Below are 27,823 nucleotides of genomic sequence, written 5' to 3'. Positions count from 1 at the left end.
CCACTAACCAGCTCTTCCCTAGGAGCAAAGATGGAAGTCCACTTTCTCAGATGGCCATGAGCCACAGGAAGGGCAGGGAATGGGACCAAAAAAGATCCTCTTGGGCTGCCTGACTTCCCTGAGCGTCTGCATCAGCTCAGCCCGAATTGGGGCGAGGATCTCCCAGTTGACATGACCCCTGTGGTCAAGACTCTCCAGAGGGGCAGAATACAACTCCAGGCCTAACTTGCTCAGCCCGCCTGTGTGACGCAGCAGGTCTTTCAGAGCATCCGTGGAGGTGTCATTTCCACCAAAGTAGAAGGTGGTGAGCTGGGAGCAGTGGCTCAGGGCAGGGAGGAGGACCCTGAGTTGGGAGTCCTGGATGTGACAGTCCTTTAAGGTGAGGATCTCGAGAGTAGCAGCAACTTTCTCTAGCAGAGCTCCAAGGGGCTCAAGATTGGTGGTCCACATTAGGATATGAATCAGATGCAGCTCCTTTAGCTGACTGAGGCTTGGGTACTGAGACAGACACTCCATGTCCCGATCAGCTAGGTAAGCATGACAGAATATAAAGGCCCGCAAGGGGTTCTTGAGGCACCTGGGGAGAGCAAGAAGTTAGTTATGGGCAACGGTGCCAGTTAGCGGAGGGGGGTGGGAAAAATGTCAATGATAAACTTGAAGTGGGCATTGAGCAATTCTGCACTTTCCTACAACACAGGTGCTATGGTAACCTGCAATGGGGAAGCCTGTTTCACCCAAATACAAGTTTGTTCCCATCATCAGATGATGGTCCGCATGCAAGGTGCTGCCTGATGAAAACTCAGATCATTCAGGGGCAGTTCCATTTTAGGCTCATTCCTTTCACCCTTGGTTGTGTGATTGGTTCAAGGCCACAAACTCTTTAAAGCCTCTTCACTTCATCTTTCAGCAGACAACCTCATCTCTGGGCCAGAGGAACCCAGTGAGAGATGTGCACAAAGAACTCGGCTGAGCAAGGTCTACGGATATCAGCTAGGGCTACCTGCCTGCAAAGGTTCCCTGACATGTCTGTGTCTGTAAACCACCTATCACTTTACACCACTCTCAAGCCTACTCCCTCACCTCTGTCCAAGAAGCATGCTTTTCCCATGTCAACTACTTTTCCTGGGGTTCAATAGAATCTTTTAAAGACAGGGAATTAGAGACAGGATCATTGGCATTTACTAAGCTGTGAGGACAGAGCTTCTACTGTGAAACGGACACGTTTGATGCACTTTCCCTTCTTTCACACTCTCCTCTATATGAAGAGTAAGTTTCAACATATTAACTTTAAACACACTTCCTAGAAAGGAATTCACATATGCACCCTCCTTAGATCTGAACCCCTGACTACTAGCTCCCTACATGTCTCTCTGTGTCGCAACTACCCCAGGTCATCCCTCTGCCCTTATTTGAGTGGTCTTGTGATACCCACTTCAGGTTATAGAGCACTGAACAGCATAATGTGTTGATATTCTAGCCTCCCATTCCCTGTGACGTCACCAGTGACTGGCACACAGTAGATGCCCACTAGCGTTTACTGTGAAAAAGAACAAAAGTCTGTGGTATGGTCTACAGAGAAAGCTCACCATCCTTTCCTACCTGAGCAGGTGCTCCAGGTGCTCTTTGATATTGCTGACCTTTCTTATATAAAGCATCTGGGGGTAGGACAGGCAGAGGAATGGAGAGTCCAAGTCAGGAATGAACTGTTGTAGGCCGCTCACGTATAACTCACGGTCATAACCGAAGGCTAAAAAGAGTTTGTGAAGATTGCTCATCCGGCTCAGGTAAGGGGCAAACTTTCCTGTTTGATTCAGAGAGCACTTTCTCCTGACTTCCAACTCCTGGATACTGTCTAAGTCTATCCTCTCCAATAGATTTCTGAAACTTGAAGTGGGCATTGAGTAATTCCGCACCTTACTACAACACAGGTGCACTAGACCTCTTCTGTAGTGGACCCACCCACAGAGGTAGCTCAGGCATTCGTCCAGCGTACTGTCCTTTAGGCAGACGTCTATGAACACCTTCAAGGGCTGGCGCTCTCCCGTCCTCGGGCAGTCCTCCACTGTCTGCCTCTTACTCACGGCCTCTGGGGAGCAGGACAGGGCCCGGGCTCCAGACCATATGGTCCAGAAATTCTCATCAGTGTCCCGCAAATCCAGCACTTGAAGTTTCCACCTCCTGTGAGTAACATGGGGGAAAAGCTCAGAATGAGCAAGGACCCACCCCTGACCTGGGCTTTCCCTCCACATCCAGGACGTCAGCCAGCTGCTGCTGTCCTCAGTTCCCCCACTTCTGTCTCTTCTCCATCCCGTTCCCCCTTTGATTCTGTCTGCACCCACTTCTAGTACCTTGACCTTCCACTGGGAGGAAGCAGGTTCCTGTTTCCTCGGTGGACCCTGTGTGGTGAGCCGTCCTTTCCCAGAGGAGCTGGGCCATGGCCAAGGCCTCTCATGGGCACCATCAGAAGCCTCTGAGCCACCCTAGCCCCCCAACCCCGCCACGCCTGAGCCAGCTGTCCCTTCCCTGGATGCCTGGGCCCTTCCCACCAGGCCACCTGAGTCACCTCACCTGGGCCGAACCTTCTGGCCCAGCAGTGTATCGAGTCCCTTCAGCACAGCTCGTAAGGTCTCCAGATGAGGTGTCTTCATCAGGGATCCCAGAGGGAGGCGGAGGAAGGGCCAGGACTGCACCATCAGCTTCAGGGCCTCATAGTATCTCATGCTGAAGGCCTCCGTGAACATCAGGGGGAAGACCTCCCGGGGCAGCTCATCCAGGGTGAAGATGGTCAGGGACTGGCTCCTCAGCAGGCTCTGCCCCGCCAGCTCCAGGAGTCTGGATGGGGACTGGAGGCTCATTCTGACAAATCTGCAAGGAAAAGCTCTAGAGGACAATCCAGCAAAAAGGCAAGTTTCTCAGGCCAATCCCCTGCAACCCCCACTTCTTCTAGGGCCAAAGTCATTTCCCCAGCATGTGTGAAAGAGCCCTCAGTTTACTCCAATTCCATTCTACAGTAAGTGGCCACAGAGACACAGTTCTACCCTTCTGGTACCAAGAATAGTGTGTCCCAACCTCTAAAGAGCAAGCAAGATCTTTCCTAGTCCATGATTATTAGCCTCTGCTCCACTGAACTCATAGCACCGGGAAATGTTACCGAGGATCTCTGAAGTTCAGATCTCATGCCCAGCTAATCTATTATTTGTTGACTTTTTGTAAAGACAGTGGGTTTCACTATGTTGTCCATGCTAGTCTTGAACTCCTAGACTCAACAATCCACCCCCCTTGGACTCCCAAAGTTCTGGGATTACAGGTCTGACCCTGTGCCCAGACTCCTTACTGAAAATTTCAGTGAGAAGCTTTGTGGTGTTATGCATCGTTCGCAAGACACAGATGTTTCCAATACACACCTCTTACACATATTCAAAATGAACCACTTTGGCTGGGTGCAGTGACTCACACCTGTAATCCCAGCACTTTGGGAGGCAGAGGCAGGTGGATCATCCGAGGTCGGGAGATCGAGACCAGCATGGCCAACATGGTAAAGCCCTACCTCTACTAAAATTACAAAAATTAGCCAGGCGCAGTGGTGTGCGCCTGTAGTCCAAGCTACTAGGGAGGCTGAGGCAGGAGGAACGCTTGAATCCAGAAGGCAGAGGTTGCAGTGAGCTGATATTATACTACTGCACTCCAGCCTGGGAAATAGGCTAGATTTAAAAAAAGAGACAGATAGAGAGAACTACATTTGATTAAACTTCTTAAGCTCCACCCAGTTAATCCTGATTGGAATTTTGGCTTTCTTTCAGATTAACCGATGGAATTAGATATCCATCTGCCAAAGTGAAAGATTTAGGGATAAGGTGAAAGTCCAGGACTCATTCACTGATTCGCTCCACAAACATGGAGTTTTACTAATCTATGTCCTTCATTGTCCTCAGTGTGAGATACAGAAGGGTCGAATCTCTTCCTGACATTAGACAGAAAGAAAGAAAGTTGAAAGTATCTTTTTTGAGAGATCCTTGGCCACATCAAATTTATCAAAATATTTCAGAGTTAAAGCAGTTTTACAAAGACAGACATGACAGTCCCTAAGGAAACACAGTAGAAATCTTCATGTATCCAATGATCACCTGGGTGGTATAATTTAGTTTTTTTGGTGTGGGAGAGCTGAGTCTCACTTTGTTACCCAAGCTGGAGTGCAGTGGCAGCATCTCGGCTCCCTGTAACCTCCGTCTCCCAGGTTCAAGCGATTCTCATGCTTCAGCCTTTCAAGTAGCTGGTATTACAGGCATGCACCCCCACACCCATGTCTCCATCCAGGTGGAAGAGTTACAGTGAGGATGTGATTGCTTTAAAATTAAGGCCAAAGATCCTCTTTTGTTGAGATTTTTTTGTTTTTTTTAAACAGGGTCTCAATCTGTTGCCTAAGCTAGAGTATAGCAGTGGTGTAAGCATGGCTCACTGCAGCTTCAATCTTCCGGGCTCAAGTGATTCTCCCACCTCAGCCACCCAAATAACTGGGAATACAGATGCATGCCACCATGCCTGGCTAATTAAAAAAAAAAAAAAATTGTAGAGGCAGAGCACCACTGACTCACAGCAGTAATAATTGTAGCACTTTGAGAGGCCGAGTCAGGTGGATCACTTGAGGTCAGGAGTTCGAGACCAACCTGGACAGCATGGTGAAACCCACCCCCCCTTCTAAAAATACAAAAATTAGCAAGGCATGGCGGCAGACAGATGTAATACCAGCTACTCAGGAAGCTGAGGCATGAGAATTGCTTGAGCCTGAGAGGTGGAGGTTGCAGTGAGTTGAGATCGGGCCATTACACTCCAGCCTTGGCAACAGAGTGAGACTCCATCTGTCCGCTCCAAAAAATAATATTTTGTAGAGATGGGTTTTTGCCATGTTGCCCAGTTACGTCGCAAACCCCTGGGCTCAAATGATCCTCTCACCTTGGCCTCCCAAATGTTGAGGTAACAGGCTTGAGTCACTGCTCCCATTGAGAATTATGAAATGACATAAACCAAAGCACAATCACAGTTTTTGAAATAAAGACAAAACTGCATTTAGAAGAAAAAATTCAAAGTTTCGAATTGTTCATATGAAAAAACAAAAGATAGATATTGCTCTATGCCATCGTAGGCTGCACTGTCACCATCCCAGATGGGCTGACTGTAGGTCAGATGGGAGTGTCATTACAGAAATTAGGGACTTACCAGATGTGGACTGAGTTTGCAGGGTGCTCAGACCTCAGGAAGAACCGAGCAGTAACTCCAGGCTTGAAGACTTTGGGTCTCTCCTGTGGGTCTTCGGAAGCTTTTATTGACCTTTCTAATCACAACTCCCACCCACGCCCCTCCACGTATCCACTGCTAGCTTCCAGTCAAAAAGTGATATCTGATTGCATTTCTGAAGTTCCACCCAGTTAATCCTGATTGGGTTTTTGGCTCTCCCCAGATTAATGAATTGAATCAGATATCCGTTCATATCAGATATCCATATTCATTTCATGAATCAAGAAATTGACAGTGTTAGGGATAAGGTGGAAGTCAAGAATTCATTCATTCAAGGCCGGGCGAGGTGGCTCACACCTGTAATCCCAACTCTTTGGAAGGACAAAGCGGGTAGATCACCTGAGTTCAGGTGTTCAAGACCAGCCAGGCCAACAACGTGAAACCCTGTACCTACGAAACTTCAAAAATTAGCCGGGCATGATGGCAGGTGCCTGTAACCCAGCTACTTGGGAGGCTGAAGCAGGATAATCACTTGAACCCAGTAGGCAATAGTTTCAGTGAGCCAAAATTGTGCCATTGCACTCTAGTCTTGGTGACAGAGGGAGACTCTGTCAAAAAACAAAACAAAACAAACAAACAAAATAAACATGAACTCATTCATTCATGAACTCCACAAACACTGATGGACTTTTACTAATATGTCACCTTCATAGTCCTGAGTGTGAGGCAGGGAAGGGTTTGAGCTGTTCCGGACATTAGACAGAAAAATAAAATCTGAAAGTAGTGTTGTTGGGAGATCTTTGGCCACATCAAAATTATAAAAATGCTGTATACTTACAAAAAGCTTTATAAAAACAGAGGAGTCATGCCCTGCAAAATAAAAATAAAAATCTCCATGTATCGAATGGTCTTGTAGGTTTTAGATCACCTAAGGTAGCAGATTATACTGTCGTTCTCATGGAAGAGAGGTGCCATTGAGGGCATGAGTAGTCTCAGGGCTTAGGTTAAGTCTTCTCTGGAAGAAACTGAAAGCATACCTATAAACTTGATAAATTTGATCGATGAAGAAGGGAGGGGGAGAAACAAAAATAAACCAAGCTTGCTGCGTATTCAGCATTCATCATGAGGTCAGCTTGCTCTCTGACCTGCTTCCTTATGGTTGTTGGCAGCCTGCTGTCCCAAGATCATGTAGACCTTAGAATACAGTTCCCCTTAACTGCCCTGCAGACAACAATTTAAGCATCGTAAAACATTAACTTTTTCATCTGAGATATTCCTTCAGGTTCTGCTGTCAGTGAAACTACTGATGCCAGCTGATCTGAAGGGCCCTGCAAGGCACCAACTCACCAAAGAATGCAGTTTCTACATCCTGATGACTTCATCCCTCTTACCACTACACCAACTTTCCAGCCCCTTGCTATCCAGGATCCACTGGAAACCCTCAGTACTTCTAGGGGAGATGAATTTGAGGATCTCCTCCTAGCTTCTCATTCAGACACCCTGTGATCATTAAACTCTGTGCTGCAAACCCTGCTGTCTCAGAATATTGGTAAGCTACTGTGCTGCAGGCATAGGAACCTGATGGTCCTGTAGTAAAGTCTTGTCGAAATTACAAACGGAAGTGAGGGTCGAGGCTAGTCAGGGTTGAGCTGGGTTTTTAATGGGATCCTGGGAGTGAACCAAGACTTGGTAAACATGTTGGGGGTTACTGAGTGGGTGGAGGAGGAATCTATCCAACATTGCACTGATGCCCCTTTGGTTTTGATCCTTATGACTAAGGATGAGTCTTTCAAAACAATATATAGAATCCTCTTTATTTTTCATTTCAAAACTTTCCATCTTCCTTTATCTCCCCGAATAATCTCACATCTATTCCCATCCCTTTGCTTATTTCATAATAAGCATCTTTTTGTTTTTTCCAGAGTCTCCTTCTCTGTAAAGTAGACCATTTATTTTGTTGCCACAGAAGGTGAGTAACCTGGTTTTATGGAGAGAATGGGTCAAAAGGATCCCATTCCTCAATGGCTGGGGTGATATGAAGGTCATGATTATTCTTTGTCATATCTGCGCCTGCATATTGCCAGTGAAAACTTGCATGTCACATTGGGCAGGCTTCCAAATTAACCACCTGTGGAAGGTCTTATGATTGCCTTACATCCTGTCCCTGAGTAAAGAATTTGACTGGGAGTTCATGAGTGGCTCAAACTCTACAAGTATTGATGGAGGCTTCACCCACTGACAGTGAGAAGTACACTGATTTGCTTCTGATCATGAAGTTTTGCTGGTTTTCTTGCAAGGAAAATGTTTTAGCCTGTTATGTTGTCATCTAAAGCCAATGATCGTAACCTCTGTATTGTACCTTCCAATGGAAAAAAAACAAAACCAAACCTCAACTCTATTTGAGCCTTGCCAGGTTAATAAAACAAAAGAAAATTACAAAACAAACTGATAGGAAGTTTGTTATACAAAAAATACAAAAATTAGCTGGGCATGGTGGCGCCCACCCATAGTCCTAGCTATTTGAGAGGCTGAGGCAGGAGAATCGCTTGAACCCAGGGGCAGGAAGTTGCAGTGAGCCAAGATCGTGCCACTGCACTCCAACTTTGTGACAGAGCGAGACTCCATCTCAAAACAAACAAACAAACACAAACAAACAAGCAAGAAACAAAAACAAAGGCGGAAAAATAAATTCTCAATTTCCATCTCTATGAATTCATCTTCAGAAGTGATAGCATTTCCTGCTTGGCATTTTCTCCTACATTTTGGCATAAGATCTATCAACAAAAAGTATGAATCCAGGTTTGTGTAATGGATATCTTAAGCATCAATAGGAGGAGTCAGTAGTTCTGATGCCACACATACAAGTATGGTCTTCTCCATTATCAGTAAACAGCAACAAAGTGGTAGAGTTATGCAGAGTGTAGCATTTGAAATGGAGATTTGAAGGTGACAAGAAAAGGATTTTGTAAGATGTTAGTCTACAAGTTGAAAAATGTTGGTTCACGTTACAATAGATTTATTTACTTTATTTATTTATTTATTTATTTATTTATTTATTTATTTTTTGAGATGGAGTCTCACTCTGTCACCTGGCTGGAGTGCAGTGGCACGATCTCGGCTCACTGCAACCTCTGCCTCCCCAGTTCAAGAGATTTTCCTGCCTTAGCTTCCTGAAAAGCTGGGACTACAGGTGCATGCCACTACACCCGGCTATTTTTTAATATTTTTAGTAAAGACAGGGTTTCACCGTGTTAGCTGGGATGGTCTCCACCTCCTGACCTCGTGATCTGCCTGCCTCGGCCTCCCAAAGTGCTGGGATTACAGGCATGAGCCACCACGCCTGGCCTGTTTGCATCAAAATTTAATAGGCATTCAATTGCCTATGAAACTTGTAGGTAAAGTTTATTTCTTTTTTCTTTAAAGCATTTATTTATTTATTTATTTCTAATATATTTATTTATTTATTTATTTTGAGATAGAGTTTCACTCTTGTTTTCCAGGCTGGAGGGCAATGGCACGATCTTGGCTCACTACAACCTCCACCTTCCGGTTCAAGCGTTTCTCCTGTCTCAGTCTCCCGGTTAGCTGGAATTACAGGCGCAGGCCACCACACACAGCTAATTTTTGTTTTTTCAGTAGAGAGAGAGTTTCACCATGTTGCCCAGGCTTGTCTGGAACTCCTGACCACAGGTGATTCACCCACCTCGGCCTCTGAAATTGCTGGGATTACAGGCATGAACCACAGTGCCCAGGCTAAACTCATCACTTTTAATACCTTCTACATCACATAAGGAAGAAGAGCAGAAACACGTGAGTGCTTCATGAAGGTCAAGGTTGACGTAAGTTTGGGTTCCAATATGATGAATTTCTGCTTCTAGGGAACCAAGCAGTTCAGGTTAAGGAAGGTCAGGAAACTCCAGGGTTTTCTCTCCCTCCAAAGAAAGCTTTACGCATCACCTTAACTTAGAAAGCAAATCTCATCCCCGTGTTGTCACTTAGTAAAAGGCATACTTTCCTAAAATGGTCCAAATGTCATTTGGCCTGCTTCAAACACAGGAATTTTCTGAACTTCATGTGAAACCCCTCCTCAGAAATATTTTCCTTCCTCCCAGGGGTTTGCTGATATATTGGGTTGGGGTGTCAACTGGATATGGCAGCCCTGGTATCCACCAACTCTGTACCTAAGTCTGCATTGATCTGGATCTCAGCTTCTCCGTTTTTATTTAAGGGTATTATAGAAAATAATTTACCAGAGAGTTATTTGAAATTGCATCAATATGGAGCCATCAGAAATGTCCTCTAGCCAGGTGTGGTGGCTGAAGCCTGTAATCCCATCACTTTGGGAGACCCAGGCAGGATGATAACCTGAGGTTGGGAGTACCAGACCAGACTGACCAACATGGAGAAACTCTGTCTCTACTAAAAACACAAAATTAGCCAGCCGTGGGGCACATGCCTGTAATCCCAGCTATTTGGGAGGCTGAAGCAGGAGAATCACTTGAATCCGGGAGGTGGAGGTTGCAGGGAGTCGAGATCGCACCATTGCACTCCAGCCTGGGCAACAACAATGAAACTCCACCCAAAAAAAAAAAAAGAAATGTCCTCTAATGTGAACAATGTCTGAGAGAAAAAGGTTAGGTCCAAAATAGACCTGGTGCAAAGGTGGAGAACTTTCATTCCAATGGCCTGACTGTTTCAAAGGTGGCAGGCAACTCAAGCAGGGTTTGCCTGTTTAAAACGAACTGAATTTGAGTTTTAATACTAAGGGGAGCTCCCCTTGCTCTTGTCCCTCCAGCTGTTTTAGTTGCAAAGACTTTATTATCCTTTGCGTTCTTTTCTTTCAGCATTGGATGCTTTTATGATCTAGAACTCTTAAAATATTCACCTATGGTGACGAATTCAGCCATATCAGTAACTGTTTTTTTTTTTTTTTTTTTTTTTAGACAGAGTCTCCCTCTGTCGCCCTGGCTGGAGTACAGTATAGCGATCGAGGCTCACTGCAACCTCCGCCTCCTGTGTTCAAACGATTCTCCTGCCTCAACTTCCCAAGTAGCTGGAATTACAGGCGTGTGCCCCCGCATCCCCGGGAATTATTGTATTTTTAGTAAAGATGGGGTTTCACTATATTGACCAGGCTGCTCTTGAACTCCTGACCTCACGATCCACCCGCCTCGGCCTCCCAAAGTGCTGGGATTACAAGCGTGAGCCACCATGCCCGGCCTTTTGTACTTTTAGTAGAGATGGGATTTCACCATGTTAGTCAGGCTGGTCTCGAACTCCTGACCTCAAATGAGCCACCCACCTTGGCCTACCAAAGTGCCCGGCCTAGTAACTTATCATGTTATGTTTTGCAATCAGGTCACCAAGCTGTGGTTGAAGTCCATTAATGAGTAAAGTTGTCTGAGCCCTTCAAGTTCTAGCAGGAGATACTCCCTAGGTGTTATTATAAGACCAGAATGTTTTACAAAGGAAATTACCATTCTAGACTTGGAATAAAAAACTGACACATCTGTCTTTGGTTCACGTGATTCAATAATAAACCAGTTGGCCAAAGGTGGTGACTCAAGTCTAATCCCAGCACTTTTGGAGGCCGAGACAGGAGGATCACTTGGGCCAGGTGTTAGAGACCAGCCTAGCCAACAGAGTGAGGCTCTATCTCTATAAAAATACAAAAATTCAGCCAGCTGTGGTTTTGTGCATCTGTGGTCTCAGCTACTCAGGAGGCTGAGTGGGAAGATTGCTTGAGCCCAGGAGGTTGAGGCTGCAGTGAACTATGATCACACCACAACACTCCAGCCCAGGTGACAGAGAGAGATCCTGTCTCAGAAAAAACAAATAAGTAAATAACAATGGACCAGTCAATCTTTCATGGGAAGGCAGTGGGAATTCCTGCACCTTTTGGGTCATCTCTAGAAGTAGCCTCTTAGGGGATGATGTAGTCATTCATTTTTAGGCTTTCTCAGATCCTAATACATGTGTGTCAGCTGATACAAATCAGGTAACCCAGAGTCACAGCCTCCTGCAAGGATTCTAATTTACTCAGTAGATCGGGTGCAGTGAATCACCTATAATCCCAGCACTTCGAGCGGCTAAGGTGGGAGGATCTCTTGAGGCCAGAAGTTCAAAACCAACCTGGGCAACATTGCAAAACCCTGTCTCGGGAAAAATAAAAATAAAAAAACAACAGAAAATTGTGGATGCTAGGGAGGATACGGAGAAATGAGAACCCTGGTACACCATTGGTAGTTGTGCAAATTAGTACAGGTAGTATGGAAAACAGTATGGAGTTTACTCCAAAAAATGAAAATAGGATTACCGTATGAACCATAAATCACACTGCTGGATATATATCAAAAAAGAAAGAAAGAAAGAAAGAAAGAAAGAAAGAAAGAAAGAAAGAAAGAAAGAAAGAAAGAAAGATAGATATCCAGGAGATATCTACACTACCATGCTGGTCAGGCTGTTCTCAAACTCCTAACCTCAAGTTATCCACCTGCCTCAGCCTCCCAAAGTTCTGGGATTAAATGTGTGAGCCACTGCACCCGGCCTGCACTCCCCTATTTATTGCAGCACTATCCACAATAGCCAAAATATGGAATCAACCTAAGTGTCCATCAACAGATGAATGGATCAAGAAAATGTGGTGAATAGACACAATAGAATATCATTCAGCCATAAACCTGAATGAAATCCTGTCATCTGCAGCAACATGTGTGGAACTGGAGGGTGTTAAGTGAAGTAAACCAGATACAGAAAGACAAACATGGCATGTTCTCACTCATATTTGGGAATTAAAAAACACGAAACTTAAAAATAGTAAAATGATGGTTATCAGAAGCTAGGAAGGGTGCTGGGGAAATGGAGAATAAGGGCATGGTTAATGGGAACAAAAACACAGATAGGAATAAGATCTAGGGTTCAGTAGCACCATAGGGCAACTCAAGTTAACAATAGTTCATAATAAATTTCTACAGATTTAAAACAGTGGAATTGGAATGTTGCTAACACAAAGAAATGGGAACATGTGGTGCCTTATCTGTGCCTGCCCATAGCTACCTATGACCCAAGCAGCACATACTTCCTCCCCCATGATGCCCAAGAAAAGCCCCAGACTCAGGGAGAACATCAGGATGAGCAGCGGCAGAGAAACTACCCACTCTTGGGATGATTTTCCTGCAGAGAAGTAACCCCTCTGGGGCCTTTTCTCTCCTGAGAGCTGTGGAGATGATGAAATGACTTTCCTGGAGAGAGCAGCAGCCCACCCCAGGGCCTCCTCTCTACTGAGGGCTGTGGTGATGATGGAACAACCTGCCCGGAGAGAGGAGCCACCCACCCCAGGACCTCCTCTCTGCTCAGGGCTGAACACTCCTCCGGACGCCCTGGCTGCAGAAAGAGGCTACGCACTGTGGGTATCCCAGACACTCAGTCAAAGTTTTTTTTGTTTGTTTGTTTCATGTTTTTTTGTTCATTTGTTTTGTTTTTTGAGAGAGTTTCGCTCTTGTTGCCCACCCAGGCTGGAGCGCAGTGGCGCGATCTCAGCTCACCGCAACCTCCACCTCCCGGGTTCAAGCAATTCTCCTACCACCATGCCTGACTGATAAGAAGGGGAGGCACTCGGTGTCAAGAGTTTCAAATGTGCCAAAATCTTCTCTGTGGTTTTTCCCCACAGTCTCCCCCTCCAGGGCCACCTGAAAATCCTCAGTCCTGGACAGTGCAAGATAGTTTTGACCAAGGATCACTGTGCTCCTTCTAGATTCACCGGAAAGTGCCAGGCAGCCTGATAGACCCTGGTTTGACTTACATCTAGGAAGACCTTCACCTGGTTTGCAGGAGTAGATACGGGGTCACTTGGATGACAGAGACTCCAGTCCAGACCCCATTCTACCTCACTCCCTCCTGCAAAGTTCAATTCTCACAGTCCTGTGAGGCTGTGGCAAGTGTAGAGACAGAATTGCACCATATCCAACGTACCTCCCTTCCCCTGGCCTCACACCAAGGCCAGGTCCCTTGTGTTTGCATCTGGGGTGGATGCTTGCTACTGACTCTCTCTCCCCAGATCTCCCTGATAGCCTGACTCTCTGACCCTGGGGTGAGACAGGGCAGCCACTGGAACCTCATGTAGACCAGGGCAAAATCAAAGGGCCTTGGAAACTCACAGCCCCACATCCAGGCTCAGGTCCTTTGAGACACAAGTCCGCAGCTTATCAGAGATGCTGTTCTGTGAAATCCAGAGAATCTGGCCCCCAACCCTGCTGCCATCTCTCTCCTCTGCACTTACTCTGGCCCCCATCAGCTCCTCCTGGCCACTCCCTTCCTGGACCCTGTTCTTTTCCTTATTCCCCCTGGCTCCATCCAGCCTGCAACGAGTTCCCAGACTTCCCCTACCCCGGGCTGCTACAAGCACCTTCCTAGGCATCCACTGTCTGCTCTCAGAGTGACCTTCTCCTCAGATCTTTATTGGAGAAAAAATGAGGGGCCACTCCGGGTCTCGGAAAAGACAGTCACAAATGCAATCTGGAATGTGACCCTCTTGAGGACTAGAGGAGTCCAGCATGGCCTGAACAGTGATTTCTACTGTTAGAAACGTGGTGAGGGCGAACACCACAGGCAAAGAAATCCCTGACTCAGAAACAGACTTACTGCATTCCAGGTGCAGCCTCCTCAGCTGTAAGGCTGGGCAAGGTGATCCTGGAAGGGATGGCCCCTGCACCAGGACCTGTCCCAGGCTCTACCAACAGCTTGGCACTTCTAGGAAAACCAGAGGAGTGAGCTGTTCCTGTGCGAGGTAGACAAGGTTCCCCTCCATTGGTTCCTGGTGCCTCTTTAGGACCAGAATAGCATCTGGGGAGCTCCCTGCTTTGTGCCTTGCTGTGTGCACCCAAATAGCTCAGTAGAATTTGGGGAGAACAGATGAGTCACTGCTGATTCCAGGGAGAGTGTGTCTTAGCACTGTTTGTGGCCATACTCTTGGGTGCAGGAGAGATCTGCTGACATTTCCAGGAAGCAGCGGACTCAGCTTCCCCAACAGCTCAGGCTGAGGGAGGAAAACAGAAGTTTAGAAATATTTTAGAGATCCCGATCAAAAGCCTGGAGAAGATTTGGAGTCTCAGTAGAAATTCTGTGAGTGGAATTGAGGTCAGGCCGTCCCTTCAGGTGGGCTCCGAAGGCTGCTCTGACCTGGACAGCAGAGCAGTACCTTCAGAAGCACAGGCAACCAGAACACGATAGAAAGATCCCCCAAAGTGCAGGATTCTCACTGGGGTCCTGGGGATGGTGCAGGATTCCCCCAAGGAGTTCATTTCTTCCTGAATTCTGCAGATACAGCGCTTCCACCATCCATGCTTCCAGATTGAAAAGTCTCCCTCTTTACGTCTGACCACACTGCTCCTCTCTGGGCTCTGCCCCAGCTCACACACTCAGATTCAGTCTCCTGGTATTCTGAGGGAAGCCCATCATGTTTGTGAGTGATGATGCTTCACCTTCCAGTAGGAGCTAAGACTGTCTCTGCCCTCTCTGCCCTCAGAGACAATATGATGTTTTAAGACTCTGTGTTATCTCTTTTGTAATTATGATCTTTAAATTTTTTTTTTTTTTTTTTTGAGACGGAGTCTCGCTCTGTCGCCCAGGCTGGAGTGCAGTGGCCGGATCTCAGCTCACTGCAAGCTCCGCCTCCCGGGTTCCCGCCATTCTCCTGCCTCAGCCTCCCGAGTAGCTGGGACTACAGGCACCCGCCACCTCGCCCGGCTAATTTTTTGTATTTTTACAAAATTTGTATTTGTAGAGATGGGGTTTCACCGTGTTAGCCAGGATGGTCTCGATCTCCTGACCTCGTGATCCGCCCGTCTCGGCCTCCCAAAGTGCTGGGATTACAGGCTTGAGCCACCGTGCCTGGCTGATCTTTAAATTTTTAAACTTAATCTAGAAAAAAGCCTTTCAATCCTTTTGTCTAGACGCCCTCAAAATACCTGCCATGTTTTATGTTGTCTTGGTTCTCTCCCAGGGTCCCGTTAGAACACTCAGTCCAGTCTGGCCCAGCCCCCACCTCACTTTGTAATGTAGGCCTGATGTCTTTTAGTGAAGCCTTGACCTTAGCCTTGAGATAAATTACGCCCTCAGTAGTTCCTGTCTTCCACCCGGATGGGCATATGGTCTACCATGTTAGGTAGCACAAAACCCAGGTGACCAGTGGATACACTGAGATTTTTATTGTGTTTTGTAGGGCTGACATCACTGTATTCGTAAAGCTTTTTATCTCTGAAGTGTTTTAATACTTTTGATATGGCCAAAAGTTTTCCAATAAAGATACCATGTATATATATATATATACATTTTCTTTCTAAGGTGTCAGAAACATCACACCACCATCACTACTAACAGAAACAGCTTAAGCCTTACTGGCTGTCACTATGAAGTTCACAATTAGTCCAAACTTCTACCAGTATTTATGGAGAGGAATGAATACACACTGAGTTTTAAGATTTAGACCTTCATCCTATTATTAATTCCTTCCCTTTCATAAATCCATATCTAATTTAATCACTTAATATCAAGCAGGGTTAACTGGGTGGCAGTTCCGGATCTAGTAGGATGTCATTTTCGGATTGGAAGTTGGTCATTGAGAAGGGGGTTGTGCTGAGAAAAGTCAATAAAAGCTCCTGAAGATGCACAGAAGAGCCCGCAGCCCTGGCGCCTGGAGCTACCGCTTGGTTCTCGGAGAGGTCCCAGCACCCTGCAAAGTGAGTCCAGATCTGGCAAGTCACCACTTTTTAGGGACGTGCCCATTTGATCTGATCTTCTGTACAGCAAGTCATACAAAAGCCTGGAAGACACTAGCACATACACCGTGAAGAGGAGTCTCAGATAAGGGGAAGATTATAGGAGAGACGTTTGCTCTGTGTTTTTGGAATGTTTTGCATTGGGAATTCCGTCCAGAGAAGGGCAAAAGGATGAAAAACAAATGAAGCCCGCCCACGTGTGCCTCTATGTACCTCTTACCATGCTGGACTTTCTTTTGTTTTGTTTTGTTTTGTTTCTTTTCTTTATTTTTATTTTTGATATGGCACCTCGCTCCGCTGCCCAAACTGGAGTGCAGTGGCACGATCTTAGATCACTGCATCCTCCACCTCCTGGGTTCAAGCAATTCTCCTCCCTCGGTCTCCCCAGTAGTTTGGACTACAGGTAAGCGCTACCATGCCCAGTAAATTTTTATATTTTTAATAGAGAAAGGGTTTCACCATGTAGGTCAGACTGGTCTTGAACTCCTGAGCTGAAGTGATCCACCTGCCTCAGTCTCCCAAAGTGCTCGGATTACAAATGTGAGCCACTGCACCTGGCCAATTGCTGGACTGTCATGACACACATGGAGTAGTCACAGTGTCACAAGGGCCAATTTTTTCCATAATCCAATTTATTTATATTATTGGTAGCGAGCTAATGTTGACATCCCCAAATTAGCAATTTAGTGGCTATACGGATGACAAACATTTCCATGCATCACATGGTTAACAGCATTTGCTACCAAGTTTCAGGTTCCATGCTCAGCAGTGGGACCCCAGGATGATCGAGACAAAGTTCCTGACCTTGAGCAGCAATATCGAACAAGTGAGATTGTCAGAAAGAAGAAATCCTTGTAAAATATACCATACCCCTACAATTCAGTAATCATGCTCCTGAGTATTTAATGAAGTGAGTAAACCCACACCTGGATGTTTATAGCAGCTTTATTCATAATCACCAAAACTTGGAAGTAAGCAAGTTGCCCTTCAGTCGGTGACGGGATAAACAAACTGATCCTCCAGTCAGTGAACTATCACGAAGCCATAAAAAGACATGAGAGATTTCTAAATGCACGTTATGGTACAAGTGAAAGAAGGCGATGTGAAAAGACTCATCCTGTTAGACATTCTGGAAAAGGCTTTTGCCTTTTTCTATGGAGACAGTAGAAAGCCCAGTGGTTGCCAGGGATTGGGAGTACAATGGGATGAATGGGAAGAGGACAGAGGACTTTCAGGGAAACAAAACTACTCTGCATGATGCTCTAATGGTGGATACATGTCATTATCCCTTTGTTAAAATCCATAGAATGTAAAAACCAGCAATGATCCGTCATGTAAACTGTGGACATTGGGTGATAGTGATGTGTCCATGCGGCTAATTGACTGTGCCAAATGCTCTGCGCTGGTGTGGGTGTTGATCCTGTGGGGATGCTGCATATTGAAGGGGGAAGAGAGTGGATGAGAACTCTGGACTTTCTGCTTAGTTTTTCTGCGAATCTAAAACTGCTATAAAGAAAAAAAAATAGACTGGGTATGGTGGCTCACTTCTGTAGTCCTAGCTTTTTGGGAAGCTGAGGTGGGCGGATCACCTGAGGTCAAGGGTTTGAGACCAGCCTGGCTAAAATGACAAAACACTGCCTCTACTAAAAAAATAATAATAATACCAAAATTAGCCAGGTGTGGTGGTGCATGCCTGTAATCCCAGCTACTCGGGAGGCTGAGACAGAGGAATTGCTTGAACCCTGAAGGCAGAGGATGCAGTGAGCCGAGATCATACCACTGCACTCCAGCCTGGGCAACAGAGTGAGACTCCCTCTCCAAAATAAGTAAATAAATAAATAAACTGAAGGTTGGGCGCGGTGTCTCATGCCTATAAGAGCTCACTCCCAGCACTTTTAGGAGGCCGAGGCAGGTGGATCGCTTGAGCCCAGAAGTTCAAGATCAGCCTGGGCAACATGGTGAAACCTGGTCTCGATCTCCTGACCTTGTGATCTGCCCACCTCAGCCTCCCAAAGTGCTGGGATTACAGGCATAAGCCACCGCGCCTGGCCATTAACCATTCTTAAAATATCACATTGCATTCTTTAAAAGCTCTATATCTTTCACATATGTAAATTACAACACAAATATTTGTACTCAAATAGTATTTATATTATAGTAAATATTTTGTTCTTGCTCTGTCACCCAGGCTGGAGTGCAGTGGCGCGATCTCGGCTCACCGCAACATTCGCCTCCCGGGTTCAAACGATTGTCCTGCCTCAGCCTCCTGAACACCTGGGATTACAGGCGAATGCCAACACGCCCAGCTAATTTTGCTATTTTAGTAGAGATGGGGTTTCACCATGTTGGCATGGCTGGTCTCAAAATCCTGACCTGAAGTGTTCGGCCTGCCTTGGCCTCCCAAAGTACTGGGATTACAGGCATAAGCCACCATGCTCGGCCATAATAATAAATTTTATTTTATTTTTATTTATTTATTTATGTATGTATTTTGAGACAGAGTTTCACTACTGTTGCCCAGGCTGGAGTGCAATGGCACAATCTGAGCTCACCGCAACCTCCACCTCCCAGGTTCAAGCGATTCTCCTGCCTCAGCCTCTGGAGTAGCTAGAATTACAGACATACACTACCAGGCTGGGCAATTTTTTGTATTTTAAGTAGAGAAAGGGTTTCTTCATGTTGATCAGACTGGTCTCAAACCCCTGACCTCAGGTGATCCGCCTGCCTCAGCCTCCCAAAGTCCTGGAATTATAGGCATGAGCCACCGCACCTGGCTCATAGTAGTAAAATTTAAAAAATACCATAAAATATAATCCTTGCAACACTAAATCACACCGTCTAGTCTGATCTACCAACACGTGGCACCCGAGACCTATGGACTGGAAATTTTGATCTTATTAGGAATGAATCCAGTCCTGAACTGCCCACCCTGCCCCCTTCTGGCTCCTGTGGCTCTGCTGTTTGGGGGAATCATGATGGAATTGTGGTAGAGAGTAGAAGCTGAGCCCCATTGCATGCCCTGGGTGCTTTTTGCCTCCCTGTTATCAGGAATAGGAGGTGAGATTGAAAGATGGAAAATGCTGGGACTTCTGCTGAGAAGAGAAAAAAGAAGAAAATGTATTGATCTTACTGTATGCCAAGCCCTGTATGCTTACTGTATGCCATGCCAAGCCCTAAACATGAACCATCTTTTAGATCCTACCAGGGTCTCATAAGGTGGTGCACATCATCATCCTCATTTTACAGGGAACCTGAGGCTCTTGGCTAAGATCCCTGACAGCAACACCAGCCCCTGAATCCTTAGCAGGATCCTTCACTTGGGTGCCCGTTATGCGGGCTTCCGCAGCACAGGGAAGGTCATTCATCACCCCCAGGCACTTGATCGTTCTCCACCCTTCGATGATGTGAGATTCCAAAACACGCTGTACTAGTCTCTTCCTTGATAGTGAGAGAGGGGAGGTGTTATGAGAAAATCTCTCCTCGATCTGACCTAGCTCCCCAGAAAATGTAACTTTTAAATGTCAGATGGAAATATTTAAAAAGTGTCACATGCCTGTATAGTTTTAGTATTTTACTTAAAGAAAATGTGGCTGTCTTTACTGACTACAACCAGTTTAATTCAAGAAGGGTTGCTAGTCATCAGGGGAACAAGCAAGGGTTGGTCCCGCCCAGAAGCCCCAGCTAATACACAATATAAACATCCCCTTCCAGGTCAGCAGGAATAGAGTGGCTCCTTGTGCAGTGAAGCTGACCTTGATCAACTAAGGCTTCTGGAACCATGTGGAGACTCACAAGGAGTGGCCAGGGTCTCAGCATCTGGCTAGCAGTGAAAGACCCTGAGAAGAAGATGCTTTCCTTGTGGGTTGGCTCACTGTTCTTGCCCACTAATGTTCCAGGCCCTGAGTGTCCACCAGTATGAACCCACTGAATAGCCACAGAAACTAACAAGGAGGTAACAGACCTAGTTATTTACTAAAGAAGTAAATAACTGGAGGAGGCCAAGCATCGTGGCCCACACCTATACTCCCTGCACTTTGGGAGGCCAAAGCAGGAGAATCATAAGCTTAGGAGTTCCAGATCAGCCCGGGCAAGATAGCAAGACCTTGTCTCTACTAAAAAAAATTATCCAGACATGGTGGCTCACACACCTGTAGTCCTAGCTACTCAGGAGGCTGAGGGGGGAGGATCACTTGAACCCAGGAGATTGAGGCTGCAGTGAGCTATGATTGTGCCACTGCAATCTAGCCTGGGTGACAGAGCGACACCTTTAAAAAACAAACAAAAAAGAGCCAGATGCAGTGGCTCACACATGTAATCCTAGCACTTTGGGAGGCCAAGTTGGGTGGATCACCTGAAGTCAGGAGTTTGAGACCAGCCTGACCAACATAGCGATGAAACCCTGTCTCTACTAAAAATGCAAAAATTAGCTGGGAATGGTGGCACATGCCTGTAATCCCAGCTACTTGGAAGGCTGAGGCAGGAGGATCATTTAAACCCAAGGTGGCAGTTGCAGTGAGCTGAGATGGCACCATTGCACTCCATACTCCAGCCTGGGCAACAGGAGTGAGACAGTCTCAAATAAAAGAATGGGGGGAAACTGATTAAAATAACCAAATTTCACTTAAATGCCTTGATTTTCTGGGGCTGCATCTTATTGATTGGACAATTCAGTGCCTTTTTATTTTCCATCATTAACTGAAGATTCCTGAGGCTTAAACTGGAAAACAGGCTACTTGATAATAGAGGGCACCAGACAGTTTCCACTCAGTTTCCCTTTATTTGTGATTGTTTCTTTACAACCATCCATGCAAGAGTAACTCCCTTATGTATTCTCAAGCCTGAATTCCACTCTAGACATTCAGATTCCCATTTTCAACTCTACAGGACACAGGTCTCCAAAGTCCTATCAAATCCAAGTCAACATTTCCCCAAAGTCCGGGCCCTGCTTGATCACCTTTCCTTTCCCATTTTCAGAGCCGGTGCCTGAAACGATGGGTTCTGGGCTCTCTTTAGGATGTACCTAAGACTTAGGTTTTCGTTTCCAAGTGTCCAGAAGAAAGTGTTCAACTTAGCGAACCAAATCGGCAGGTATTCAACAGCAGCATTGATCTGCCTCCAGGTCATAAAATGACCTGTCGCCACAGTCAGGGTAGCAGTCAGTACAGAACAAGATTCTCTTGGGGTGCCTCATGTCCCTCACTCTCCCCATCAGCTCTGCCCTAAGTTGGTCAAATCTGCTCCGGCAGAGAGTACCATCAGCATCATAACTCTCCCGCGGGGCAGGATACAGCTCCAGACATAAGTTGTTGAGTCTGATTGTGTGGCACAGCAGGTTCTCCAGGGTGGCCATGGAGACGGGATTTCTACGGAAGTTGAAGGTGGTGAGCTCAAAGCAGCGGCTCAGGGCAGGCAGGATGGTGCTGACTTGGGAGTCTACGATGCCACAGTTATCTAAATCCAGGTACTCAAGGGTGCCTGCAACTTTTTCTAGCAGAACTTGGAGAGGCACAAGGCTGACATTGGCCAGTCTGATGCCCCTCAGGTCCAGGGTCTTCAGTTGACTGACACTCGGGCAATGGGACAGATGCCGCAAGTCTGATTCCAAAAGCGCACAGTTAGTTATTGCGAGGATCTTTAATGAGGTCCTCAGACAGCTGGGGAGAGAGAGCAAGAAGTTAGTTCTGGGGAATTGTAGGGGTGAGTGGAGGGTGGTGGGGAATGACATCAAGGTGATGGACGGAGACCATTTTGCCCAAGCCTAGGGTCTTTCTGATTGTCTGATGGTCAACACTTAGGATGCTGCGTGATGAAGAGCTTTGCCACTGAGATCAATTCCACTTTAGGCCCAGCGCAGTAACTCACACCTGTAATCCCAGAACTTTGGGAGGCTGAGACTGGTGGATGACTTGAGATTAGGAGTTTGAGACCAGCCTGGTGATCATGGCAAAACCCTTTCTCTACTAAAAATGCAAAAATGAGCCAGGTGTGATGGTGGGCACCTGTAATTCTAGCTACTTGGGAGGCTGAGGCAGGAGAATCGCTTGAACCCAGGAGGTGGAGGTTGCAGTGATCAGAGATCATGCCATTGTAACTCCCAGCCTGGGTGACAGAGCAAGACTCATGTATCAAAAAAAAAAAAAAAAAAAAAAAGAGAGAGAGGAGAGAGAAAAAAAGATTCCATTTGAGGCTGAGTCTTTTCACCATCATTTATAGGAATGGATCAAGTTCACAGAATCCCTAAAGCCTCCTTTCCTCATCTGCCCAGGCAGAAAAACCACATCTCTGGCACATGAGCTCAGTGGAGACACAGGCAGAAGGGACAAACCCAGACCAGGATCCTGCAACATCAAGCTGGGGTGGGCCAGGCTGCAGGCGTCCCTGACATGCCTGTATCATCAGCAAACCCATCTATCACTTTCACCACTCTTTGTGCCGCTCCCTGACCTCTTGTTTTTTTTTTTTTTCGAGTCATGCATTTCCTAGGTAATTAATTTACCTGGATCTCAAAACAACCTATTACAACAGGGATAGAGATGGGATCACTCGTGTTCACCAAGCGGTGGGGCACAGAGTTGATGTTCTGAAATGTGCAGGTTTGCTGAGCATCCCCTCTTCGGTGCCCACTTCACTTCCCCACTTCCCATCATCTTCTTAACAATTATCTTGTTGGCTGGGCGCGGTGGCTCACGCCTATAATCCCAGCACTTTGGGAGGCCGAGGCAGATGGATCACCTGAGGTCAGGAGTTTGAGAATAGCCTGGTCAACATGGTGAAACCCTGTCTCTACTTAAAATATAAAAATTAGCCAGGTGCGGTGGCTCACGCCTATAATCTCAGGTACTCAGGAGGCTGAGGCAGGAGAATCACTTGAACCCGGGAAGCGGGGGTTGCAGGGAGCTGAGATGTCACAAATGCACTCTAGCCTGGATGATCAAAGTGGAACTCCATCTCGAAAAAAAAAATTATCTTGTTTGGTTTTATTTTTATTCATTTCTGACAAGGGTCTTGCTACGTTATACAGACTGGTCTTAAACTCCTAGGCTGAAGTTATCCTCTTGCCTCAGACTCCCAACGTGCTAGGATTGCAGGCATGAGCCACCATCCCTGGCCTATTTTTCATCATCTTAACTTAGACACACATCCTCAGGAAGAATTCGGAAAGGCATCCTCACTAGATCTGAACCCTCCAGCAGTTAGCTTCCTAGCATGGCAGCCTCTCTATAACATCTCCCCTAGCTGATACCTCTGCCACTATTGGGATGGTTGTGTAATACCCATTTCAGAACAGAGCCGGCAAGAGGACAATACATGGACATTCTAGTGTCCCCTTCACTGTTACATCCTCAAAGGCTGGCTCACAGTAGACGCCCACTAGCGTTTATTGTAACATAGGCTCTGCTGTGGTCTGCAGAGAAAGCTCACCACCCTCCCTCACCTGAGCAGCTGGTCCAGGTGGCCTTCGAGGAAAGAAACAGAGTTCATATGAAGCTTTTGGAGGCAGCGCAGCTTGAGGAACTGAGAGGTGAACTGGGTAACAATCTGCTTCTTCTGCTCTGCTGAAACGTAGCGAGAGACATCCATGTGGCAGAGAATGAGCTTGCGAAGATTCCTCATCCGGCCCAGGTATGGGGTAAACTGTGTCAGGATGGGCAGTATCCATGTGCCGTAATTCACTTCCCTCCTGGATACAGTCCAGGGTTCACCATTTTCAGGATGTTCCATGATTTGTGGAAGGCATTCAAAATTCTCATAGCTTCTTTACAGCCAGGTGTAGTAAACCTTCCTCTGTTGACCCACAAAGGAGGCAGGTGGGTATTATCAGAGTCCTGTCTGGGGCCCAGGTCTATGAACACAGTGAAGGGCTGCTGTCCTCTCATGCTTGGCAGTCCTGCTGGTTTTTCTGATCCTCATGGCTTGGGAACCCCATGGGCCTGAATCAGACCAAACCATCCAGAAGTTCTACACTGACATCCTGTAAATCCCGCACTGTGAGCTTCACTGCTGTTGGGAAAATAGAGGCGAGGCCTGAGAATGTACAGGATCCTTCCGTACTTATACTGCCCATCCGGATAGCCAGCTGCCTCCCTCCCTGCTTCTTTCCCTCTCTCTGATCTTTTCCATCCTGTTTTTCCCCAGAACCTGCCCACTTCCACATTTTTTTTTTTTTTTTTTTAGGTGAAGTCTTCCTCTTTTGCCCAGGCTGGAGTGCAGTGGTGCGATCTTGGCTCACTGCAACCTCCACTTTCCCAGTTCAAACAGTTCTCCTGCCTCAACCTCGCAAGTAGCTGGGATTACAGGAACCTGCCACCATGCCCAGCTAATTTTGCATTTTAGTAGAGTCGGGGTTTTACCATGTTGGACAGGCTGGTCTCAAACTCTTGACCTCAGCCTTCCAATGTGCTGGGATTATGTTATGAGCCACTGTGCCCAGCCTAGTCCTCACTTTTCGTGGTGACTTTCAGTGCCACTAGAGGAGAGGTTCCTGTGACCTCCATGGACCCTGGGTGGTGAGCAGTCCTTTCCCTGAGGAGCTGGGCAATGGCCAAGGCCTCTCAGCTTCCTCATCAGCACCATCCCCCCTTGGGCGTCCCCACTCCTCATGACCCAGCTGTTCCTTCTCTGGACACCTGGGCCCTCCACACCAGCCCACCTGGGCCACCTCACCTGAGATGAACCCCCTGGGTAAGCAGTGCATCAAGCCCACCGAGCACAGCTTGGAAGGTCTCCAGACAACCCATCTTTATCAGAGGCCTCAGAGGAAGGCGGCGGAAGGGCCAGGCCTGCACCATCAGTTTCAGGGTCTCACAGTGCCTCCTGCTGAAGGCCTCCATGAACAGGCGGGGAAAAAGTTCCATGGGCAGCTCCTCCAGGGCGGAGATGGCCAAGGCCTGGTTCCTCAGCAGGCTCCGCCCCGCCAGCTCCAGAAGCCTGGGTGGAGCCCGGATGCTCATCTTCACCAATCTGCAAGGAAAAGTTCCACAGGACAAGTCCAGAGAAAAGGCATCACTCTCAGGCTAAGCCCCTGCAATCTCATCTTCTCCCAGGGCCAAAGACACTGCTTTGGCAATAGTGAAAGAGTCCTCAGTTTACTCCAATTCTCTGTATTCAGCGGCCATAAAGCCAGCGTTCTGCCTCTGCTGCATCAGCATGAGCGTCTCCCAAGCAGTGAGGAGGCAGGACCCACACTAGCCCTTCCTCTCTATCCAGTGCTCCATCCAGTGAGTAGTGAGCATGGAGGAGCCTGAAAACTAACCCCTCCCACCTTTGGGGGAAATTTCTAATTACTCAAGCTTCTAAAACAATGGGAATGGGAGGGTCACAAGCCTACATGCCTACATTCTCAGTGCCTACAAATAAGCTGGTTGGGAACATTCATGGGACATCCCTAGAATGGGTTCTCTTTGTTTTCTTTTCATTATTTAAGCTTTCTTTCTCTTTCTCTCTCTTTCTTCTTTCCTTCTTTCCCTCTCTCCCTCCCTTCTTTCTTTCTTCCCCCCCTTCTTTCCTTCTTGTCTTCTTCCCGTCCCTCCCTCTCTTCTCTCTCATTCTCTCTCTATCTCCCTCTCTCTCTTTCTGACAGGGTCTGGCTCTGTCACACAGCCTGCAGTGCAGTGGTGGGGTCTTGGCTCAGTGCAGCCTTGACCTCCCAGGCTCAAAGGATTCTTCCACCTCAGCCTCCCAAGTAGCTGGGCCCACAGGTATGCATCACCACACCCAGATAATCTTCCATTTTTTGACTTTACATTTGTTACAAAGACAGTGGTTTTCACTATGTTGTCCAAGCTGGTCTTGAACTCCTAGACTCAAGCAATCCACCCGCCTTGGCCTCCCAAAGTACTTGGATTACAGGTGTGAGCCTCCACCCCAGCCTCATTATTGAAAATTTCAGTGAGAAGCTTTGAAAGCTATGTGACACTGTTATGCATCATTTACAAGACAGATTTTCCAATACACACCTCTTACGCATATTAAAAATGAACCACTTTGGCTGGGCACAGTGACTCACACCTGTAATCTCAGCATTTTGGGAGGCTGAGGCAGGTGGATCTTCTGAGGTCAGGAGTTCAAGACCAGCCTGGCCAACATGGTAAAACCCTACCTCTACTAAGATTGCAAAAATTAGCCAGATGCAGTGGTCTGCTCCTGTATTCCAAGCTACTAGGGAGGCTGAGGCAGGAGGATCGCTTGAACCCAGGAGGCAGAAGTTGCAGTGAGCTGAGATTATATCACTGCACTCCAGTCTGAGAAATAGGCTTGATTCAAAAAGAGAGAGAGAGAGAGAGAGAGAACTACATTTGATTAGACTTCTTAAGCTCCACCCAGTTAATCCTGATTGGATTTTTGGCTTTTTTCCAGATTAACTGATCTAATTAGTTATTCATCCATCAAAATGAAAGATTTATGGATAGGGCAAAAGACCAGGACCCATTCACTGATTCACTCCACAAACATGGAGTTTTACTAACATGTGTCCTTCATAGTCCTGAGTGTGAGATAGGGAAGGGTTGAATCTCTTCCTGACATTAGACAGAAAGAAAAAACTTGAAAGTATCTTTGTTGAGAGATCCTTGGCTACATCAAATGTATCAAAATATTTCAGAGTTAAAACAGTTTTACAAAGACAGAGATGACAGACAGTCTCTAAGAAAACACAGTAGAAGTCTTTATGTATTCAATGATCACCTGGGTGGCATAATTTTTTTTTTTGGTGTAGGGTGAGCTGAGTCTCACTTTGTCGCCCAGGCTGGAGTGCAGTGGCACCAACTTGACTCACTGTAACCTCTGCCTTGGAGATTCAAGCAATTCTCATGCTTCAACCTTCCACATAGCTGGGATTAAAGGTATGCACCCCCACACCCATGTCTCCATTTGGGTGGAAGAGGATGTGATTGGTTTAGAATTAAAGTCAAAGATCCTGTTTGGTTAAGATTTTCTTTCTGTTTTTGCTTTTGTTTTTTGGACAGGATCTCACTCTGTTGCCCAGGCTGGAGTACAGTAGTGGTGTGAGCATGGCTCACTGCAGCCTCAACCTTCTGGGCTCAAGTGATTCTCCCACACCAGCCACCCAAATGTCTGGGACTACAGATGCATGCCACCATGCCTGGCTAATTAAAAAAAAAAAAATTGTAGAGGCTGAGCACCAGTGGCTCACGGCTGTAATCCCAGCACTTTGGGAGGCCGAGGCAGGTGGATTACTTGAGGTCAGGAGTTCGAGACCAACCTGGCCAGCATGGTGAAACCCCACCTCTACTAAAAATACAAAAATTAGCCAGGTATGGTGGCAGATGGCTGTAATACCAGCTTCTCAGGGTGGAGGCTGGAGGCATGAGAGTTGCTCGAACCTGGGAAGTAGAGGTTGCAGTGAGTTGAGATCCTGCCACTGCACTCCAGTCTGGGCAACACAGCGAGACTCCATCCCCCCACCCTCAAAAAAAAATTGTGTAGAGAGTTTTTGCCATGTTGCCCAGGTTGGTCTCAAACCCCTGGGCTAAAATGATCCTCCCACCTTGGCCTCCCAACTGTTGGGAGTCAGGAGTCAATGCTCCCTTCAAGAATTTTGAAATGACATGAACCAAAGCACAAATTTTTTGAAATAAAGACAAAACTGCATTTAGAGGAAAAAATACAAAGCTTCAAATTGTTCATAAGAAAAAAAAAAGAGAGGATATAGCTCTGTGCCATCGTAGGCTGCACTGGCACCATCCCAGTCCGCCTGACTGTAGGTCAGATGGGAGTGTCCTTACAGAAATTAGGGACTTACCAGATGTGGACTGAGTTTGCAGGGTGCTCAGACCTCAGGAAGAACCAAGCAGTAA

At 46.7% G+C, this 27,823-nt stretch overlaps 1 protein-coding gene and 1 pseudogene across 2 annotated transcripts; both read right to left on the bottom strand.

The window, feature by feature from the left end:
- Nucleotides 1-27,823, bottom strand: PRAMEF10 (PRAME family member 10). 2 transcript variants are annotated; one of them, XM_017887923.1, is made up of 4 exons: nt 5,215-5,269; nt 2,569-2,880; nt 1,600-2,178; nt 1-577 (listed from the first exon to the last, which is right to left on the bottom strand). In XM_017887923.1, the coding sequence occupies exons 2-4, from the start codon at nt 2,853-2,855 to the stop codon at nt 19-21; spliced, it is 1,425 nt and encodes a 474-aa protein (XP_017743412.1). In that variant the 5' UTR covers nt 2,856-2,880; nt 5,215-5,269; the 3' UTR covers nt 1-18. The 2 variants fall into 2 exon arrangements, with proteins under 2 accessions (XP_017743412.1, XP_017743413.1); XM_017887924.1 differs by lacking the exon at nt 5,215-5,269 and adding an exon at nt 27,769-27,823 and having other exon boundaries at nt 19-577.
- On the bottom strand, nt 21,100-27,812 carry LOC108539336 (PRAME family member 5-like; annotated as a pseudogene).

This window comes from Rhinopithecus bieti, unplaced genomic scaffold (assembly GCF_001698545.2).
Source record: "Rhinopithecus bieti isolate Rb0 unplaced genomic scaffold, ASM169854v2 scaffold_16234, whole genome shotgun sequence".
NCBI classification, from domain to species: Eukaryota; Metazoa; Chordata; class Mammalia; order Primates; family Cercopithecidae; genus Rhinopithecus; species Rhinopithecus bieti.
The sequence above is the reverse complement of the archived record's forward strand: the minus strand, read 5'-3'. Positions and strand labels throughout refer to the sequence as shown.

What these genes read in the sequence shown, in the direction of transcription:
- PRAMEF10 (XM_017887924.1), bottom strand. Translation starts at nt 2,855, where the DNA reads ATGAGCCTCCAGTCCCCATCCAGACTCCTGGAGCTGGCGGGGCAGAGC. An exon ending in GGCCAGAAGGTTCGGCCCAG is followed by an intron (nt 2,179 to 2,568) that starts GTGAGGTGACTC and finishes TGTTACTCACAG; the next exon opens with GAGGTGGAAACTTCAAGTGC. An exon ending in CACCTGGAGCACCTGCTCAG is followed by an intron (nt 578 to 1,599) that starts GTAGGAAAGGAT and finishes TGCTCTCCCCAG; the next exon opens with GTGCCTCAAGAACCCCTTGC.